General features: G+C 38.4%; 2 protein-coding genes and 1 long non-coding RNA gene across 9 annotated transcripts in view; 2 read left to right on the top strand and 1 right to left on the bottom strand.

Annotated features, from left to right (window-relative positions):
- Window positions 1-66: 66 nt before the first annotated feature.
- Window positions 67-14791, top strand: ciita (class II, major histocompatibility complex, transactivator). 4 transcript variants are annotated; one of them, XM_056752114.1, is made up of 20 exons: window positions 67-1512; window positions 3708-3764; window positions 3972-4034; window positions 4142-4177; window positions 7389-7466; window positions 7553-7603; window positions 7913-8077; window positions 8160-8252; window positions 9806-9856; window positions 9973-10092; window positions 10710-10811; window positions 10893-12546; window positions 12626-12805; window positions 12959-13024; window positions 13136-13216; window positions 13432-13515; window positions 13606-13689; window positions 13784-13867; window positions 13957-14040; window positions 14472-14791. In XM_056752114.1, the coding sequence occupies exons 1-20, from the start codon at window positions 1188-1190 to the stop codon at window positions 14545-14547; spliced, it is 3534 nt and encodes a 1177-aa protein (XP_056608092.1). In that variant the 5' UTR covers window positions 67-1187; the 3' UTR covers window positions 14548-14791. The 4 variants fall into 4 exon arrangements, with proteins under 4 accessions (XP_056608092.1, XP_056608091.1, XP_056608094.1 ...); XM_056752113.1 differs by having other exon boundaries at window positions 4139-4177; XM_056752116.1 differs by lacking the exon at window positions 67-1512 and adding an exon at window positions 2663-3001.
- Window positions 14792-14925: 134 nt separating this feature from the next.
- Window positions 14926-15608, bottom strand: LOC130425745 (uncharacterized). Its single transcript, XR_008907093.1, has 2 exons — window positions 15457-15608; window positions 14926-15374 (listed from the first exon to the last, which is right to left on the bottom strand). It is a non-coding gene; the product is annotated as an uncharacterized LOC130425745 (long non-coding RNA).
- A 274-nt stretch (window positions 15609-15882) lies between these two features.
- Window positions 15883-21257, top strand: part of clec16a (C-type lectin domain containing 16A) — a 40848-nt gene continuing 35473 nt past the window's right edge. For 2 of the 4 annotated variants that reach the window (XM_056752119.1, XM_056752117.1), the window contains exons 1-6: window positions 15883-16858; window positions 17642-17770; window positions 17891-18024; window positions 18136-18284; window positions 19474-19579; window positions 20999-21004. In XM_056752119.1, the coding sequence (XP_056608097.1) occupies window positions 16785-16858; window positions 17642-17770; window positions 17891-18024; window positions 18136-18284; window positions 19474-19579; window positions 20999-21004 (598 nt within the window). In that variant the 5' untranslated portion in view covers window positions 15883-16784. The remainder of the gene's footprint in view (window positions 16859-17641; window positions 17771-17890; window positions 18025-18135; window positions 18285-19473; window positions 19580-20998; window positions 21005-21257) is intronic. The other 2 variants (XM_056752120.1, XM_056752118.1) reach the window with 1 other exon arrangement.

Raw genomic sequence — 21257 nt, 5'->3', positions numbered from 1 at the left:
TCTCATGCCGTCCTGGTTCACCAGTAATATAGAAGTCCTGTCAGTCATCTACATTTCTCCTATTCAGTTTTTTCTGTTTTCAGTTTATCACCTAACTGTATTTTGAAGCTTCGGAGTATGTTCATGTTATCATTACATTCATATCACTCGGCATAAAGGTTATGCTCACATCAGAATTTTAGGGACTTTCCGTTTGTAAAGATTAGTTTTGTAAGAATGTTTGTTGTCTTCACTGTAAGAAGGCGCAAAACATCTTTTAGTCCTTATACAGGAAGACCGAAGATGTAAGGGTTTTGAGGAGCATCTCAAGTGCAGACAGCAGGCTGCAAAGAGGATTGTGTACGGCAAAAACAGAATATTGAAACTGCTCGCTTAACTTCACATACACGTTTTAATGATTGATTAAGAGATGAAAAGTGTTTTACTGAGATGAGTCGGGACGCTGAGCTGTTGTCCCCTCAAGATGCTGATATGAAACATCTTTCTCATTTAGTTTAACATGAATGCTATTATTTAGCTGTTAAAGCTGCCTCAGAAAATCAAAGATACAGCCACCATAACTAACTAAAATACTTTCTGCATGTGTGCTCTCCGTCTCGTTTTGTGGAAGTTTGATTTTTAGTACTGTCTCTGGCCCCGCCCATATTTTGTTCACCTGTCTTGATATCTCTGATTACTCTGTGTGTGTAGACAACACTTGTATTTCCTTAATTTTGGTTTGGTCCTGTGTTTGTTTGTGTGTTCGTTGATCTCTGTGTTTTTGTTTCTCTTGTTTCCTTGTTTTGTGGGTTACCCTATTTGGATTATTAAAGGACATGTTGCTCTTGGATCCAGCCTTTGTCCGTATGTCTTTTTTTTCTGTTGTGACACTATCAGGATTTGTTCATTAATGGGATGTAAGCGTTTGATTCTCTTCCATATAAATTTCTTGTAGCAGAAGAGAAGTGAGATTTAGATGCGGTGTCCTGATTTGTCCATGTACAGCACATTGAGCCACATAGTAGCCTGTATTATTGAAAAAGCACATTTGAAACCTTCACCTCGCCAGACCTTGGTAAAACCGCTTGCTTTGTCAGGCAGAGGGATCTAGTCAGGTTTTATTTGTGCTTTTGTCTACTCGGGAACAAAAGCAAAGATGCCTGGCTTCAGCTGATTTTAATCTGGCAAAGAGGAAATGAAGTGCCAAAATGAGCACCTCTCATAGCTGTGATCCAGTCATGGTTCCTTTTGAGGACGTGCTGTTTCAGGTGAGAAAAGCTTTGCAGGTCGGCCCTAGCCTCCTGTATGGACTCCTCGAGGAGCTGCATGAAGCCAGAGTCTTCTCCACGCAGTTCTACCTGTCTCTTTTCAAGAATGGAGGGCAAAGTTTGGGCGAAATCCTCTTCAAAGATGAAGAGGATCTGGCCAGGAGACTGTCTTTACCTATTTGGCAAAAATGGGACGTCAGCCAGGTCATCTTGGATTCGGCATTGAACATTGAGGAGGATTTAAGTGCGTTTCTAAACAGTCCTGGTGAGTTCACATCTTGCAATGTTTTACGTTAATGTTTTAGTTAATCTGATATGAAGTATGTGTATTGTAGTGTGTTTTATGACTTTTGTTGGTACATGGCATTGTGTCACGATATATATGAATATTTGCTTTCCATTTGAAGTCACATAGTGATAAGCATAAAAAAATTATATATTTAAGAAAATAAATTAAGGCCTTATTGAAGAAATATATTGATTTTATGAATCCATTGAACTAATGATATTGCGGAATACAAATGTTACATACAGAAATAATTGGTGATAATAATGATATAGTGATGCTATTTCTGGTTAATATAATTCATATAGCAAATTATGATCAATATTTTCTTACAACACAGAAAAAATGATTTATTCAGTAATGAAACATTTTTGAGTGACGGAACACTCTCAGTGAACGATTGTTCTGAAATGCAAATATAATAACAAAATGTGGATCCAACAGTACATCAGCATTTGTTTTTCTGGTTTTCTTTGAAGTCAGGACTTAGAGTTCCCATTTAATTGTACAAAATGGCTGTAAAAAGCCTTAACACACACAGTATCCTACTTACATTAGAATGCAAGAGGTGATGCAAATAATAATAATAAAAAAAAACTTGTCCAACAGTAATGCCTTTGAACAACGAAACAACGAAACAGAAAGTACAGTGCTCCTGAATCTTTATTAAGCCTATGGCGTAACTGTGAGATATGGTGTAAAGGTTATGGTGTTTAATCAACACATCAGACCGGCAAGACATGTTTACTTTATTTCGACAGAAGATGGTATGACATAATCAGAAACACCGGTCCAAAATGATTGGTATCTCTTGGATTAAATACGCGTTTGAGACCTCTCGGTCCCAATATTTAATTTTTTTGGTTGGTTTTGGCAAAAATTTCCAATCTTTATAGGCTATGACACTGCCAAGTGTTGTGTATTACCACGAGTAACACAAATTGGTCAGCTTGAGGTTGGAAAACACCTGCCACTCCAGGGTGGTGCATTTCCCTGTAGGAGTGCCAAGCTTCAGAAAAACAACACTCATGTACAACCATCAGTTTCAAAGCATGTTAAAACCAGTTTTTAATAAATAAGAAAAAAGAAATGACCGAATAAAAAATATTATCAGGAAGAGATAATATGTTGCTTTCAGCATCATGTATGTGGCCAAAAGCACAAAAAAGACTCATCATCTGCATCTCATCACTCCTGTCGACTATGTTTTGATATAAATAAAATCCCTTTAGTTAATCTGATATGACTTTGGTATGCGCACGAACCAACTCCCATTTAATAGTGAAAGTAAAAGCACCCGTTTAGGTGGAGTTTTGGTGTTGCTTTTGCCAAACAATGCTGTAGCTGCCTCTCGGTGTAATCTGAAGACAGGACGCGCGTTTATTATAACGCTTTTATTGGCATTCATATTAACTTTCAATTTATGGAGTAATAACATTAATGAAGATGGAGCATCTCTGTGAAGCAGGTAAAGACGCAGTTTAATTTAATTGACAATTTTATTTTTTATAATGCATTTGCGCCGTGCACGTTTTTCGCTCGGACGGTTCATTAAGATTATTAAACTCCATTAAGAAATTAAGAAATTATAATTTGAGTTGTCACGCGTTTTCAGCACCGATAAAGTTGCTTTCCTCTCGACTTCATTGTTTCAGAGAAAGTCCGCGTCCGCGCGCTCTCGTGAGAGCTCACGTTCATGCTGTTAGGAGCTGTTTGACCTCATTTATCATACAAATGTGACCCTAGACGACAAAACCAGTGTTAAGGGTCAATTTTTCGAAATTGAGATTTGTACATCATCTGAAAGCTGAAATTTCCTTTTTATTGATATATGGTTTGTTAGGATTAGACACTATCTGGCGGAACAACATAAGTTTACAAAGCTGGAATTTGAGGGTGCAAAAAAGCAAAATATTGAGAAAATCGCGATGGAAGTTGTTAATATGAGTCACTGTAGACGCAAAAATAAAGTTTTTTATACATTTACAGTAGGAAATGTATCAAATATCTTCATGGAACATGATCTTTACTTAATATCCTAATGATATTTTGCGTAAAAGAAAAATCGGTCACTTTTACCCATACCCATAAAAAAGTTCATGTGCGATTTAGAACTGGTTTTGTTGTCCAGGGTTACAAGTAAAGTTTTTAACTGCACTACTGTCTTACAACAGATGCTGAATCGCAAGATATGATAGATACCTTAGATTCAGGGTTGGATCTACTACCTGGTGAGTGATGGGCTTCACATTTTATGTGGCAAAATAGCAAAAATTAAGTTATTGTATATTCTACAGTAGGCTATATTATATATTAGGCATATTTGCTGTAACTTATGTACACATCTGATACTTCCCTAGGGTAAAATACATGGTTGTTAAATGTAGGCTATTATTACAATTTCAATTCTGTAATTCCTATTGAATCTTTTTTCACAGACCATCTTGTTTCTGAAATCATTGACTCCATTCTAAGTGAAGACTATTTTGAAGACATTTTGGGTCAGTCTTTTTTTCTATCAAAATACATTATTGTACAACAATAGCATGTATAGGTCAGATGCTTCTGTGGGCGGTTCTATATTAACTCACACCATGTGTCTCAGCAGATCCCAGTATCCTTGAAGATGATTTTCATTTTCCATGTAAGACCCCCTTTCATATGGAGGACCAGGAGAGTCATGTGTAAAGTAATAAAGCATTTAATTGTTTAATAACTAATTCTTCAATAAAAATAGACATTAATCCATTTATTTTTAATTTCATTTTTAATTCAAATATAAATAGGCGAATTGACAAAGTAATTTATTATTTATTGTTTTAATGGGCAATAAAAAGCGTGATTGTAAAAATAATTTAGGCCTTTACTGTGCATTGTGAGATATGGTGACCTGCTATACCACAGTCACTGTTCTCATCACAGCTAAATGCTCTTCAGGATAAGACACAGAAGGCATTATGTCAAAAGAGTGAACATGGAGAACAATGAGGCTATTCTGTGTAAAACAGGGGAAGGTAACAGATTTTTTAGGCCTTTACTGTGCATCGTGAGATATGGTGACCTGCTGTACCACAGTCACTGTTCTCATCACAGCTAAATCCTTTTCAGGATAAGACACAGAAGGCATTACATGTCAAAAGAGTGAATATGGAGAACAATAAGGCTATTCTGTGTATAACAGGGGAAGGTAACAGATTTTTTTAGCCTGTTACCGTGCATTGTGAAATATGGTGACCTGCTGACTACAAGGTTACTCTGTACATTATAAACATATCATTTTATAATATTATGTTCTTATGAACATTTTATAGCCTATTTTGCATGTATGTATGTATAATACAAAGCTCATTTATGTTCATGTTTCTTAAATGGACAACGTTTAGAATTGTCGTGATTGCTGTTCTATTATTTCGGTAAAAGTGAATATGCACTCACACACACATATATATATATATATATATATATATATATATATATATATATATATATATGTATATATATATATACATATATATATATATGTGTATCTGTGTATTCACTTTTTATATATATTTATATACATACATACACACACACACACACACACACACACACACCTACATGTTGGCCATAAAACAATTACCATGGCAATCACAATAATGCCAAACACAATCAGTAGAGGAATTAAATGATACTGCTTTGTACAGTTCAATCTGCGTGTTCAGGCACTCACGTCACGTCAGCAGTCTTAAGAGACTTTCCGAAAAGCCCGCTCACAGTAACGTGCATGAGAACAAAGCGCGTTATTGCACAAGATTAAAAAGCTGCGCACGAGCACAAAGCGCATCCTCGCCCGAATTTACGCTCTTTGCGTAGAGAATTGTCGACAGTGACAACAGCGCCTACTGCGGTCACAAAATATCACGGGTAACAGAAAATTTGTAACACCGGCACTGCATCTACTATATGCATATGGTGTGTGTTTGCGGTTTCATAAAGAGTAGATATTGGCGGATTAAAACACAGCTGACATCAGTTACATGCTTTAATGGTAAAACTGTTACATTTCGCGTGAATCTATAAGCATTTTGGCCATAAGCACCGTAACTTATGTCACGTTAACTCCGCGTAAGCATCGCATCATAAATAGACTCGGCCCAGAATGACCGCAGCACTGCTGCTTCCACGGGCAGTATGAATGTTCTAACCTGTTCTAACAATAAGTTTCATTTTATATGATTTGTGTTAGAGAATAAGCAGGCGGTGATAACGCGCTGGTTACACGAGTAGTGAACAACAGACTATCCTCTCTTCTCCATTGCTCATCTGACACACCTCTGAACATGACGTAAAATGAACTAGACAATCAGAAAGCTTGTAACATGTCTCTCTCCGTAGCTAATTTTCATTGTTTTACCACGTTTTAGCATGCAATGCCCCAGAGTGTCACGGAAATGGTAAATAGAGAGGCTAAAAGGAAAAGCTAAATGACTTGGCAAATCGGATAAGGAAATGCAGAGGGGAAATGGAAATGCAAATGCTGAAAGAAGAGTCTTTTTAATGACGGATTACAACCCTCTCGATGTGGAGGAGCAGCTGATCTACTCTGAGCTCCTCCCGAGTGACCGAGCTTCTCACCCTATCTCTAAGGGATCGCCCGGCCACCCTGCGGAGAAAGCTCATTTCGGCCGCCTGTATCCGGGATCTTGTCCTTTCGGTCATGACCCACAGCTAATGACCATAGGTGAGAGTAGGAACGTAGATTGACCGGTAAATCGAGAGCTTCGCCTTGCGGCTCAGCTCCTTCTTCACCACGACAGACCGGTACAGCGACCGCATTACTGCAGAAGCTGCACCGATCCGTCTGTCAATCTCCCGTTCCATCCTTCCCTCACTCGTGAACAAGACCCCCAGATACCACTTGAGGCAGGAACTCTCCACCAACCTGAAGTGAGCAAGCCACCCTTTTCCGACTGAGAACCATGGCCTCAGATTTGGAGGTGCTGATTCTCATCCCAGCCGCTTCACACTCGGCTGCAAACCGTCCCAGTGCATGCTGAAGGTCCTGGTCTGATGGGGCCAGCACGATGACATCATCCGCAAAGAGCAGAGATGAAATCGTGTGGTCCCCAAACCCGACGCCCTCCGGCCCCTGGCTGCGCCTAGAAATTCTGTTCATAAAAATTATGAACAGAACCGGCGACAAAGGGCAGCCCAACATGCACTGGGAACAAGTCTGACTTACAATGCGAACCAAGCTCCTGCTCCGGTCGTACAGGGACTGGATGGCCCTTAGCAAAGGGTCCCGAATCCCATACTCCCGGAGCACCCTCCACAAGATGCCGCGAGGGACACAATCGAATGCCTTCTCCAAATCCACAAAACACATGTGGATTGGTTGGGCAAACTCCCATGAACCCTCCAGCACCCTGGAGAGGGTATAGAGCTGGTCCAGTGTTCCACGACCGGGACGGAAACCACACTGTTCCTCCTGAATCCGGGGTTCTACCATCGGCCGGATTCTCCTCTTCCTTACCCTGGCATAAACTTTCCCGGGGAGGCTGAGAACAATAAATAATAATTTACTTTGTCAATTCGCCTATTTATATTTGAATTAAAAAATGAAATTAAAAATAAATGGATTAATGTCTATTTTTATTGAAGAATTAGTTATTAAACAATAAAATGCTTTATTACTTTACACATGACTCTCCTGGTCCTCCATACTTTCAAACATTTATAATGTTTTAGTTATCATATTTATAATTGTATTTAGTGAACCAATTTAAATTATACTTGATTTGGGAACAAGGTTGATGATGTCTTTAACATATTGTTTGGGATGGTGTTTCTCATATCTCCTTGACAAACAACAGGTGACACAGACACAGCCTGCACACTGACATCAGAAAATGCTGCTATTTTAGACCAAAATATTACTAAAAAACGAAAAGGTAATTCTGTTTCCTGTTAGATGCTTGCTTTATAAAGATGAATTTAGTACTCTTTAAGTTACTCGTGTAATGTTTTATGGTGACAGGTAAAGATGCATCCAAATCCAACAAAACCCCAACTAAACGCAACAGAAAAGGTAAATCATACAATAATAAATGATTCTCAAAGCTTTTAATAAATGATCTAGTAAGCACATGGCAGGACCAGAAGTGTTGTTGTGTAACTGCACGTTCCATCCAAACAGCCTTTAAGAATAGTATTTTTGCTATCAAGATTAAGCAATGTGTTTGCACCTCAATCTGTAATGAAAATCCAAATGGTATCAAAATGAATAAAAGGAAAGAATGACGTGATCATAAAATGTATGGTCAACTTCACCCTCATAACATTAAAAACACAAGTGAAACTAAAGGTTGCATACCAAGAATTAATTTGTCCATTTTAGCAACAGCGTGCCTTGAAAGTCCCCCAAACAGATGTACGCCCACCATTGCCTCTGAGGGAAATTTCCACTCATTCAACTCTCTCCAGCGTGTATGGCATCTCTCCAACCTCCCCCCCATAACCAACAACACTGCCTTTGAAAGCCCCTCTTTTCTATCCCCTAGTGGTGAGTATGAATATTTTGATTAATTTACTGTACTCATAATATCTGTTTGATACCAAACATTGTGTGCATTTGAATCCTGCAGGTGGTTCTGCATTCCCGATCATCCAGACGTCCGGTTCTCTTTCGCACCCATTGATCAGCACTGTGGTTCCATTTAGGCACACATATGTGATTGGTGAGTCATCTTCAGACTTGTTACTTTGCATTTTTTAGGGTAAAATTAAAACTATCTATGATTCATTGTCTTTCATCACTTTCTGTGTTTGGTTGTCATCACTCTTCTTATATCATTTATTGTCTACAATGTCTAGCTTTACGCTCGCCAGACTGTAAACGCTACTTCCGCCTCTGAGTTAGATCCACCTCCCACCCTCTTCTGAAAGGGAAAGTTCACCCAAAAATGAAAATTCCGTCATCATTTACTCAGCCTTGAGTTGTTCCATATCTGTATAAATGTCTTTGTACTGATGAACACAGAGAAAGAGATGTGGTAGAATACTTATAACCGAACAGTTCTTGGCAACCATAGACTACCATAGAAAAAAAGACAATGGTAGTCAAAAGTGCCCCAGAACTGTTTGCTTTCCTACATTCTTAAAATATCTTGCGTTCAATAGAGCAAAGAAATGTATAAAGCATTGGTGGCCAGGAACTGAATTACCTATGACATTCTTAAGCTGCTCAATTTGTCTATGTGATGCTTGACTTAAGCCAAGCTTTAAATGCAATTTCCCATCACTTTCTCATCTCTCACCAGCATCTCTTCTTTTTGTGTCTCTGACACTGTTCTATCAGGGTTTACATCTTATCTGTAATGTCCACGGCCTCTCTGTGACATTATTTTCATGACTTCCTCCAAGTCTCAATTTAAAACTTACCTCTTCCCACAGTATTTTAATTGCATGTCTGACTAGATTCTCTCTTTCTATCCGCCCTTCGGATGTGACGTTAAACTGAGTCGTAAAGAGTAGGGGTGTAAACTCCGGTGTCCTGCCCAGATTCCCCCCACTGGCCCTTGTCAATCATGGCTTTCTAATATTCCCCAACCTCTGAATTGGCTCTTTTTGGTTGAGGAGAGACCTCCCACATATGTGACCCTGGATCACGAAACCAGTCTTAAATAGATCGGGAATATTTTTAGTTAAAGTCAAAAATACATTGTATTGGTCAAAATGATCGATTTTTCTTTTATGCCAAAAATCATTAGGATATTAAGTAAAGATCATGTTCCATGAAGATATTTTGTAAATTTAAATATGCTAAATATATCAAAACTTTATTTTTGTGAGTGGATGGCCATTAACAGGGCCTCTTATTAACAACTTCAAAGGCAATTTTCTCAATATTTTGATTATTTTGCACCCTCAGATTCCACAGTTGTAAACGGGTATATCTCCGCCAGATATGATCATATCATGACAAATTATACATCAATATAAAGCTTAATTATTCAGCTTTCAAATTATGTAAAAATCTTCTCTTCGAGAAATTGACCCAAAAGACTTATTTTGTTGTCCAGGGTCACATATGATTATAAAGTGCTTTGGGTGTACAGCATTACACAATAAGCGCTATATAAATGCCTCGTTTTATTCATCCATTGTCTTCATTCTATTTGTTATACATAGTGACCTTGTTACTATTACAGTTACTATGATACAACTGTTGCATAACCCTGCATGTCATTTTAATTTGATTCAACTATATCTCCTTTTCCACATTGTATAGTGTCACCGCAACCTGTCAGCCGTGTGACTCAAATACTTCCTGTTTCACCTGGTAAGTTAAATGGCTCATTACAAAAGGGTGTTGTCTCAAGAAAGACAATGCCTATTTAGATTAACAATGTTAGTGGAAATTCCCTTATAAAGAATGATGTGTCTTTGCTCTTACAGTTGATGGTACAGTCGCTCCTCCAGAGCTCACCGTTGCCGTGCTTCCAGTTGGCACATTATCAGACAGTGCAAGCAAGGGCTTGCCATCACACCCAGTAGATACTTTCTCCCCTACAAAAGGTGCTTGTGGTCAACAACGTGTGTCTCGTGTTTGGTTATTTTGATGCTAAAGAAACTGCATTTCCTAAACAATGAATCTCCTTGGCAAACAATGTAATGTGCAGGAATGATTATTAGTGGCTTGAACTTATTTAGAGTAGGCATTGTTACATAATTCATACACCCCCATGTCATTTCAAACCTGCTTACTTTCTTCTGCAGAAAACAAAACAAGATATTTTGAAGAATGTTGGTAACCGAACACTGGTGGTACCCATTGACTTGCATTGGTTTTGTGTCCACACAATAAAAGTGAATGGGTACCAACATTGTTCGGTTACTGACATTCTTCAAAATATCTTCTTTTGTCTCATGCAGAAGAAAGAAAGGCAAACAGGTTTGAAATGACAACAGGGCGAGTAAATGATAACAGAATTTTCATTTTTGAGTAAAAGTTTTTTTAACTGTTTTAACTGTATTTTTTTTAAGTAAAAGGTTTATCATAGATGATTTTCATATCTAGAATTGTTTTATTGCTTAATGTTGTCAAAAACAATTCTGTTTTTGAACATTTATGGAGAACGAATGAGTGCTTATTGGTTTGACGCTCATATTGTTTTCTTTGTGTATTTTGCTAGTGGACAGAAGCAACACCTGTGTGTTAGCAGATGGAAAGCCACGGAAGAACACTGATTCCCCACCTCCCAAACCAGCAGCTGAAGTCCGTCCAGAGGCACCAAGTAAGCAAACAATTTTCTCACGACGTTAACATTGTGGGACCTTAACGAAGCGATTAAACACCACAAACGTTTGTTTTTCAGAATGTGTTAAGGAGTTCATTAATCTTGCAAAGCCTCACATCAGGAATGTCTGCAATGCCATGCGTGGGGGACTGGGAATGGAGTCGCACTACATTGACGTGCATCTTATCCCGAGGAAACTCCTAATCAAATCTGGCAAGAATGCTAACAAGTGTCTGGAGAAAGAACTGGTTGTGCTCAGCGACTCAGAACGGAAGCAGAGCCTGCTGGATAGAAGTCAAGTGTTCCAAAACAATCTTACCAGACCAAAACAGTCAATAGCAATCCTTGGAAAAACCGGAGTGGGAAAAACCGTGATGATTCAGCGGTTGTGCTTGGACTGGGCAAGCGGTAGCCTGTCTCAATTTCAGTTTGTGTTTTTGTTGGACTGTAAAAATTTGGACCTTAAGAAATCGAACTACAGCTTAAAACATTTACTGTTTGATTTGTCTGTGTCTCCCAGTTGCGAGGAATCCGACACTGTGTTCAAACACATTCTCTCTTCTCCGGAAGACGTTCTCATTATTTTCGATAGCTTTGATGACATTAAAGACTTTGAAGGGCTCCTTCAGGCTCCCGCTAAATCACCCAAAGACACTAAATACACAGTCAAACAGTTGTTCTCAGGTCTGTTCCAGAAGGAAATTCTCGCGGGTTGCACGCTTCTCATCGCCACACGACCTAAAGAGGTTTTAAACCAGGTGCTGCGAAAAATGGACAGCCTTTTGGAGCTTTGTCACTTCTCGCCGGAGGACATAGAGCTCTACACGACCAAATATTTCAGGGACTCCTCCCTCCAGGAGAAAGCACTGCAGAAAATCAAAAAAAAAATATATATCTTTAGAATATGCTCCAACCCGTTGCTCTGCTGGACTACGTGTTTCCTTCTGGAGCATCAAGACAGCAACTGTGAAGCTTTACCTTCAACTCTCACAGAGTTGTATCAGAAAGTGACCTTCAAGCAATTGCAGCTAGCTAGCCGGGAAATCAGCTCACAGGATACCCAGCAATTATGCAAAACCGCTTGGGAAGGATACAAGAATCACAACACGCACATAAAAATCGACGAGTCACCTGAGTTGGTGAAATACTATCTCAAGAGTGGCATAATCGTGTCATACGCTCAACAGAACCACTTTGAAGACCTTTACATTCAGAACCTTCTAGGTGCCTTGCACTCGGTACAATCCAAACAGGTGAATGAAAAAATGCTGTTGGCACACAGCATGGTACAGCAGAAGAAACGGAAAATTCAGGGGGAGTCGCAGGATGTGATGCAGAGCTTCGTCACGGGCCTGCTTTTCCAGAAGGCTCGGCCTGATGGAGTTTCCATCCTGGATGGCAACGTTGACGTACAGGCCAAAAGAAAAGCTGTAGAAACCCATCTGCTGAACCTGAAGCTTAATGAATTGAATCCCGCCAGGCTGCTCGAACTCTTTCATTGTGTTTATGAGACCAGCAATGCCAAACTGGCCAGACTGCTGTTGAAGAAACTCCCCGACAATCTGTCGTTCTGTGGAGCGCAGCTCTGCTCATCAGATGTGTATGTCATATGCCATCTTCTTCAACATGCTACCACGTTGAAACGGACCTTCTCGATTAATCTCCAAGAAACATCAATTCCTATCAGTGACCTGAGAGAGCTGGTGGAGCTGAAATGTATAACATCCTTCTGGTGAGCATCTACTGTACTAAAATGATTTATTAATGTTTGAGTGCATTGTTTTGTATTTATTTATTTGTTTTATAATTAGGGCACATACAGGGGACACCATTGCATTGTGGGAGGACTTGCATGACAGCAACAATGAGTTGAAACTGAAAGGTGCCATTGAGAAATTCACCTTGAACCCACTGAAAGCAACACAGGGGCATCACATAGAGAACCTGCCTCTCCTTGTTCACATTCACAGAGGGAAGAAGTTACCAAGGAGGTATAGAATCTGATATTTTTAATTTATTATAAAGTAATTATGAGCAATTTAATTAAATGCAAAAATGCTTTTTTGTAACTAAGTGAATGCATTGAATCTGTTGATCTTAAAATGATGAGGATGAGGATGATGAAGACTGTGCTTGTTTTTTAGTGATTTTGTGCCTGCCCTCAATGAAGGTGTACCAGCCCTCAGGCATCTTCAGAAACTAGAATTTGAGTAAGCAAATGTCATTTATCAGCTTGCCCTGTGCTTCCTTGTCTATGCATTCGTGTTTTCTTGCCAGAAGTGCAATTTCCTTTGATAATCTGGCGTTGTTTTGTTCGGCAGGCTTGGAGTACAAAATGGTCCCGAAATGTTTCCTAAACTTATAGAAGTTCTGCCTTCTTTGCAGTCTCTACAGCATCTGGAGTGAGTTTACCCTACAGAAAACACACTATTTGCTTTGTGTTTGGATTGAAATGGATTGTTTTTTTCTGTAGTTCTGGTTTATATGAATTGCTATTGAATGCACATAAATCTATATTATAGATGCACTGCAGTTTCTACAAAGATATCATTTTAATTTCTTTAACAGATAAACTATAAACAGCATAATGTTTTAACTCTTTGCTTGTTGTCTACAGCATTGAGAAAAACAAAATTGGCGACTCTGGAGCTGAGAAGCTTTCTGGTGTTCTGCACTTTCTGGCATCGTTGAAATGGTTAAAGTAAGTTTATTCTTTTAGTTTCCAGCATGTTTTACGGTCACACTGATTGTATTGTTGGACATGTGATTAATAACTCAACTCTTCCTCCAGTCTGTCTCAGAACTGCATTGGAGATGCTGGAGTGGAGAAACTGGCTAAAGCTCTTGCATCAGTCCCTTCATTACAGAGCCTCAGGTAAAATCACTTGCATGTGCGACATTTGCAATAATATCACTATATAAAGAATTTTGAAGAACAAAACAATGATGCAATTTTTTGTCTTTTGTAGCCTGTATGGAAATCTTATAGCTGACAATGGAGCTGAAGAACTTGCATTAGTTTTACCAGATATGAAACTTCTGCAGGACTTGGAGTAAGTCATAGAGTTAAAATAAACCACATAAACAATAATATATATATATATTTTTACTAATTATTAATTGTTTGCATGATTATTTTCAGTGTGAAGTTTAACAAGTTCACAGACATAGGAGCTAAAAAGCTCAGCGCTGCTCTGAAAAACTGCACTGGCATGAAGTCTTTGGAGTGAGTCTTTGTTTTAAATAATGAGCATCTATTTTCCTTTTTGTCCAAATGGTCTGATGTGGTCTGATGGGCCAAGTGTTGGCTTTTGTTGTGTTATACAACATTTGTAAAATGAATTTTTTCATCCCATGCCAGGAAGTAACCTTTAGTTTGCTCACCTGGAAACATTTTAAAAATTTTCATGTAAAATTATTTGTGAAACAGCTCGGAAAACAACAAACTGGTTAAAAAAATTGTCTCAGACACTACCAACTTAAAATAAAGTAGAAAATGTCAGCTATACTTCGGTGTCATTAAAGAGAACATAATACATAATAAAGGAAGCTATCTTTAAAGGTCAGGTGGTAGTTAATCTATCATCATTTATCTAAATGGTATGATGTGTGATTACATGATATGCAAATAATGTTGTTTTCCTTCTTCCTCCAAAGGCTGTGGAATAACTGCATTCCATGGGGAGTTTTTGAACACCTTCATCATCAGGACCCACGGATTAGATCACTATGATGCACTTTTTAAAAAGCTGCATACTGAACACTTTTACGAGCAAGGCTTCTCCTTAAAAAACACAATTCATAATAAGTTTCAATACTTTGTGAATATTTCTCAGCAAGAACACTAAACCTTTTTTTTAAAAGCTGTTTCATCTTGACAAAGTCACTTTATGTGTGATTAATGTATATAATGGCTTATTTGCACTAACATTTCTGTAATTTAATCACTAAAACTCATTTTTTGGACCATTTTTGTTACAGTAAAAACACGTCTCTGTGCGATTTGCATCTTTTGCAGATACTTCTACAAAAGAATAAATGCCTTAGTTCAACAAAAGTTCCTATTGCTGCTGTTATCATACTGTATGTGTGACAGAAAAACTACAAAAAGTTGAATTAATCATTTATTAAATATATATACTGTGCATAACTTTTATTCTCAGGTTCTTACAAAGATGCAGTTCATTAAACAGTCCTATTCCAGAGACCCTCTTTGTCTCGTTGTATTGCTCATTAAAACTGTATTAAAGGGAACATAAACATGCCAAAACAGAACATGTATGAGGGAGCTCTCTAAAGATACTCAAGGGTAATAACAAGCCCCTTTCAGGGCGAATACAGAATCCTGTATGAGTGCTGAATACCAAACTTGAAATAAATAGGCTAATGTATTATTTATATGCACAGTAAAGGGTGGAGCCTGAATTTGATCTCCAAAGAGATACTGGCCCAGCTGCTTCCTGAAAACCCCACATAGTCCCTTTAGCTTATCTGTTCCAAGTATATATTCCATGTGGCACGATGGCTTGGTTGTAGGTCAGTACCCTGCACCTCGACAGCCTGCGGAAACACAACACTTGGTATTTGTTCAATTCAAAGTATGTAACATCATGTCAAAACTGGTTACTTGAACTATACTTACTTATCCCACTTTTTTTATTTACTTAAAAGTTCCTCTTTTTTGAGGGGATCTCTGCATCTTCTCCTGTGGTTCTTGAGGAACCAACTGGATAACCTCAATGGCTGGTTGCACGCAATAGCTTTGGTTGGGAATGTCAGTCATGATCAGATTATTCCAAATATCCCTCGAACACATCCAGCTCAGTGTCCGTGTCGTATGGAATGGAGGCTGGATCAGATAAGACTCCCAAATCCACCAGGGCCTGATCCATGTCCTCTGGCAGGAATACTATTCCTACATTAAGGACTATGTATTCCATTAAAAATGCATAGTAGAGAATCAAAACATTCACAAAAAACAGGCCGAGATAAAACATATATGGAAGCTTGTCAATCAACGATTCAACCGAATCTAACTGAGAATAAATTGATTGTGTCATAGAACCCAAAATATAGGATGCTGACGGACAGTGAATATATTAAAGGCATTAAGCACGGTGTATATAAAACAGATCCGCAAGCATTCGTTTCATATTTAACTGTGATGCAGGTTTGTAACTCTCTTCTTCAGTTAAATATCACGTGCAACGTATGTTTTACTCTAAACGCTAGTATTTTAAGTCATGCTTTAATGTCATTTACAAGTTCGTATAAAAAAAGTCTCAGACATCCGTCACTGTATCTTCTGTAACGGAAGTATGTTCAAGTCAAGCTGACGATGCAGTCTGCAGGGCGTTCCTTTGATGCTCCTGAAGGAAAAAGATCAGTTTTAAAACATAAAGTAACGGATGAATGTCCATTAAGAGCTCAGTGTTCTGTCCAAAACGGCCTGTGCTGTTGAACACCAAACACAAAACACACTCTTTCCGATTCGGTGTGTTGCTCGAACATCAGCAGGCTGGTTGGCTAAAACATCCATCCTCTAAAATCCGCCCGTTGTATGAAACACTCGATGTATGTGCGACTGTTTGGCATCAGGACACAAACATATAGGACCCTGATGGTATATGCAGAAGTCTAGCAAGTCATCTCCGAAGAAAAATAACGCGTGAAAAACAAAAACAAACGTCGCTTTCTGATGACGCCCCCAAACGTTGCACGCACGCTGAGTTTGGGAAATTGAGTTCATCGAAGTGACGATGTAGTTTAGACTGACTCTACGACTTCCTTCTTCGAACTACAAATCCCATTTTGTTACGCAGCTGCCGGAAGTTGGCTGTCATGAACGCTAGGTCGACAGGTATGTTTTCATGTGAGGTTTCTGGGCCTTCACTGCGGCGGATATGGATCCCTTCGCCTAGCCGTTTTTGTTGAAAACATAGATATTGCGATATACACGCAGCTGAAAACATGTTCGGCCGTTCGAGGAGCTGGGTCGGAGGACAGGGGAAGTCCAAAAACATTCACTCTTTGGACCATTTAAAGTAAGTTGTCATGCACCGTTTGCAGCTAAGTCGTTAGCCTGCTCGGCTCGTGCAGTATAATCACAAGCCTTTAAGCGGGTCAGTATTTGTAATTGCTGTGTAAAATCAGTCCTTATGGATTTACGAAGTTGAAAGATTAATATTTCGTTGTTCCTGTTGAGATGTTACAGAACACATAAGTGAAAAGCACTTGTGAGGATTGAAAAGGATGTGAGGCTGTGTTTCAAAAACGAATAAGCTCCCTATTAAGACAACATTTTTATAACTTAAAAATACAACTTTGCCTTAATGATGAAATGCTGCACAAGTAGAGAGCTCACTAAGTATTACGCCGTAAACGCCATTTGCATTATGTCAGGTTACGATTGGTTTAACCTGGTTGAAAATTAACCTTGGTTGTACAACAGTAACCACCAAAGATACTTGGAGTGTATCCATAGTAAACACATTTTCCATGGTCTCACTTCAGTAACCACAAGTTACCAATGTTTTCGTAGTAACATTGTGTTTACTACGTAAATACATGTACTATAGTTTAAATGCCACGGTTTCTACATTTTTGTTGTAATAAAATGATGATTAATTTTAATATGGACGTTAAGTCTTCAATATATTTATAATTGTATCTAATCCTTTTAATGTAGAGCGAATTGCTTTTGCAGTAGGCCTATACACATTTTTATAGGCATTAAAACGCTTAGACTCACTTTAGTGCTTCATAACCCTATTGTCGGGTTTAATAAGATTGTGACATTCAAGTGTACTAAGTGTATTCATTTGTAGGTATATGTACCATGTTCTTACGAAGAACACAACAGTGACTGATCACAACAGAAACCTACTGGTGGAAACCATCCGCTCCATTACTGAGATTCTTATCTGGGGAGATCAGAATGACAGCTCTGTGTTTGAGTGAGTTTCATCTGTATTTGTACATTAAGATTAAGTTGTCATGTCGCCATCATAAAAGCACAATTGATGCGTATGATAATCTTCGTGACCAAATTGAAGCCATCTACCTTTTCTTTGTAGCTTCTTTTTGGAGAAGAACATGTTTGCATTTTTTCTCAACATACTCCGGCAGAAATCCGGACGCTATGTGTGTGTCCAGCTTCTACAAACGCTTAACATTCTTTTTGAGAACATAAGTCATGAGACCTCTCTCTGTGAGTATACCTGAACAAATTTCAGATGTTATGCCTTTCTATTGATATAAATACAATTCAATGTGGATATATTTATGTCTAAACATTTAATATGCGTTTACTTTTTCCCAGATTACTTGCTCTCCAATAATCATGTCAATTCCATCATTGTGCATAAATTCGACTTCTCTGATGAGGAAATCATGGCCTACTATATCTCCTTTTTGAAGACTTTGTCTTTGAAGCTCAACAACCACACGGTGCACTTCTTCTACAATGAGGTGAGGTGTTTTTGCAGGGGCAACTGTCATTTTGAAATGACAGTTGACATACTCAGAACAGAAGGGGGCTTTTGGTAGGGGCCTTGTTTGCATTCTGAGTGGAGTAGACATTTCCTGGAAGAAGTTACAGCTTACAGTGACTTTGTAAAACTGCATTTCCTGTTTTTCATGCATCTCAGTGTTTTGAGCAATTATGCACTTTCATGTTGGATGTATGCAATCCTTCTGTAAGTTTACAACTATTTTATAAGAACTTCAAGTTAAACAACGTTCAGGGCTTCTTTGAATAGGGGGAAGTTATTGGTGTACTGTAAATGGTTGTACTTTTATCGCCATGTGTTCTTTATTCCATGGCACCTGTGATGATTGTTAGTCATTGGTGTCAGGAATAGAGAGGGCCTGGATGGAAGGATTTGCTTAATGAGAGATCTGGTGCTGCAGTATTCATTGATTAAAACGCACTGATTGAATATAGGAATTATGTTATAGACAAGGTTTTTTAAACTCATTTTATTCAGCAAATAGAATATAAACTCGGGTCAGTGGAACGACATGAGACAAATGTAGTGCATTTTATGGCCACGTACACATAAAAAATATTGGGAGTGACAATTGCATTGAATTTCGAAAATGAGTCATAGGAGTAATTGTTTTGTGTGTAAATTGAATACAGGAGTCACTCCTAACCTGCTCTTAATATAGCGTTCCACAAAAAACAATGAGTTATTTAGTCCGGTTCTGTTAGACTTTGTCATATAAATCCAATTGCCACTACTTTAATAAAACAGAAAATTGGTTGTAAAATGTTGTTGTCTAAATTCAGAAATGCTCATCTACTCTACTCATATCCTCAAATAATAAAAAAGAAATTACATTTACTGATTTCCTTTAGATTTCCTTTGAATAATATACTACTATAAAGTTCAGCTATTATCATGATCATAAATTTGTATTTATTAAGAAAAAAAGATGCTTGCTTCTCTCTGGTTGTTGAGACATGCCTGTATTGAATTGTTTCATGGGTCATGCTTTTATTGGTCATTGATCAGGGACAAAGCATTAAGAGTTTTATAAAAAAAACTGATTTATTTTATTATAAACCAAAGAAACACTAGTTGCAGCTCTCAGCTCTCTCTCGGAGCGAATCCTCCTTGTTGACGGCCTCGCTTTCTGTCTCCCATGCTTCCAGCACACTAATGATTTTGCCCTGTACACGGAGGCCATTAAGTTTTTCAACCACCCAGAGAGCATGGTCAGGATCGCAGTCAGGACCATCACGCTCAATGTGTATAAAGGTGAGTAGATTGCTGACTCCACACCGCTGTGGCCTATTGAACCTTCTCTCTGCTGTCAATCGCTCTGTCATGCCTCTGATGCATGGGCATGCTGACTCTGCTCTCCGCCATCTGTAAGTCACACGCACTCGCATTTAGTGATCAGTGCAGCCTGATGACATGCTGGGCTCTCTCTTCAGTATGCTCTCATGCATTTCCATTTAGGGAAGAAATCAAAAGGCTCTCTGTGATCTTTTTTCGAAGCTGTTCTTTGGCTTGTGCTCAAACTGTACTGTACCCTTTCCTTTCTTAAATAACTGAGCTCTTAATGTTTCCTATCTGCTTTATGGTTGCCCTTGAATTCCACACTAGTCTACACAAAAATTGATTAACGTGGTTGCATTGAATAACAAAATGTCATGTGATGGTAGATCATTTCTCAGAACTAACTTCACTTTTCTTGTCAAAAAGATCATTTTTAGTGAATATGTAAATATGTTCCCCTTTTGTTCACAAATGGCACCACATGAGGTATGCACATTTTTAACTCACTTTGACAACTGGAAAGCTACTGTAAGTAAAAAGTAAAAGGCAACTAGATTTTTTGTGATTTAATGCAATGATATCTGTTTGTTTTTAAAGTGATAGTTCACTCAAAAATGAAAATTCTGTGAAGTTTTCTCACCCCTCTTGTCATTTCAAATGAACACAAAAGAAGATATTTGGAAGAAAGTTGGTAAGGGAACAGGGCCAGCACCCATTCATATCACAGCTTCCCTGTGGCTCAGTGGTTAGACATTGCACTAGCAATGCCAAGGTCATGGGTTCGATCCAGGGAATTGCACATAGTCAGAAACTAATGTATAATACAATGCAATTTAAGTCGCGTTTTATAAAAGCATCTGCCAAATGCATAAATGATGTACATGTATGCATACAAAACCAATGTGAGTCAATTGGTGCCAGTTATCGACATTTTTCAAAATATCTTCATTTGTGTTCAGTTGAAGAAAGAAAGTCAAACAGTTTTGAATTGACATGATGGTGAGTAAATGATTACAGAATGTTTATTTTTGGGTAAACGATAACTTTGTGTATGCATAATCCAGATCACATGTATCTCTATGTATTTTAATGAAAAGATTCGCAATAAAAGAACCTGATTTTACAAATGAGCAGTTGGGCAGTACATTTTCCTCTTTGCTTTAGCATGTCCTGGCAGCTATGTTTTATGGGTAGTTACTGTGGTGTCATTGTGTTTTTTGGCTGTTCTTAGGATGCTCTTTTGTGCAGGTTTAGTGTCAGCCACTAGGTGGTGTGATGGTTACATCTATAGGCCTGTAGGGCCAGAGCTGCACTAGTTCAGTCCCTTTATCCTGTTAACCCTTTGTCTTTTCTTCCCCTCTCTCTCTATGGTGATTCCTGTGTTCCTTATTCCAGTGTCATGTAAGTTAGTCAAATTCAGAACTTTACTGTAACTTTTTTTTGGCAGTTGTTGTATTGCATCTTCTTTGTGGTTATGTTGTAAGCATAGAATTTGCTTTGGTGCGCGAGAACAAATGCGGTATACAATTCACACACTGATTATATTGATAAGTTTGCATATTTTGCCCTGTCACTTATTGGTGCATATATTTAAACACTTTTTTGTGGCTTTGGTGATATTGGTCTGTGTCAGTTATATGCGTGTATGTTTTCA

The sequence above is a fragment of the Triplophysa dalaica genome, chromosome 7, assembly GCF_015846415.1.
Source record: "Triplophysa dalaica isolate WHDGS20190420 chromosome 7, ASM1584641v1, whole genome shotgun sequence".
Lineage (NCBI taxonomy): Eukaryota > Metazoa > Chordata > Actinopteri > Cypriniformes > Nemacheilidae > Triplophysa > Triplophysa dalaica.
The sequence above is the reverse complement of the archived record's forward strand: the minus strand, read 5'-3'. Positions and strand labels throughout refer to the sequence as shown.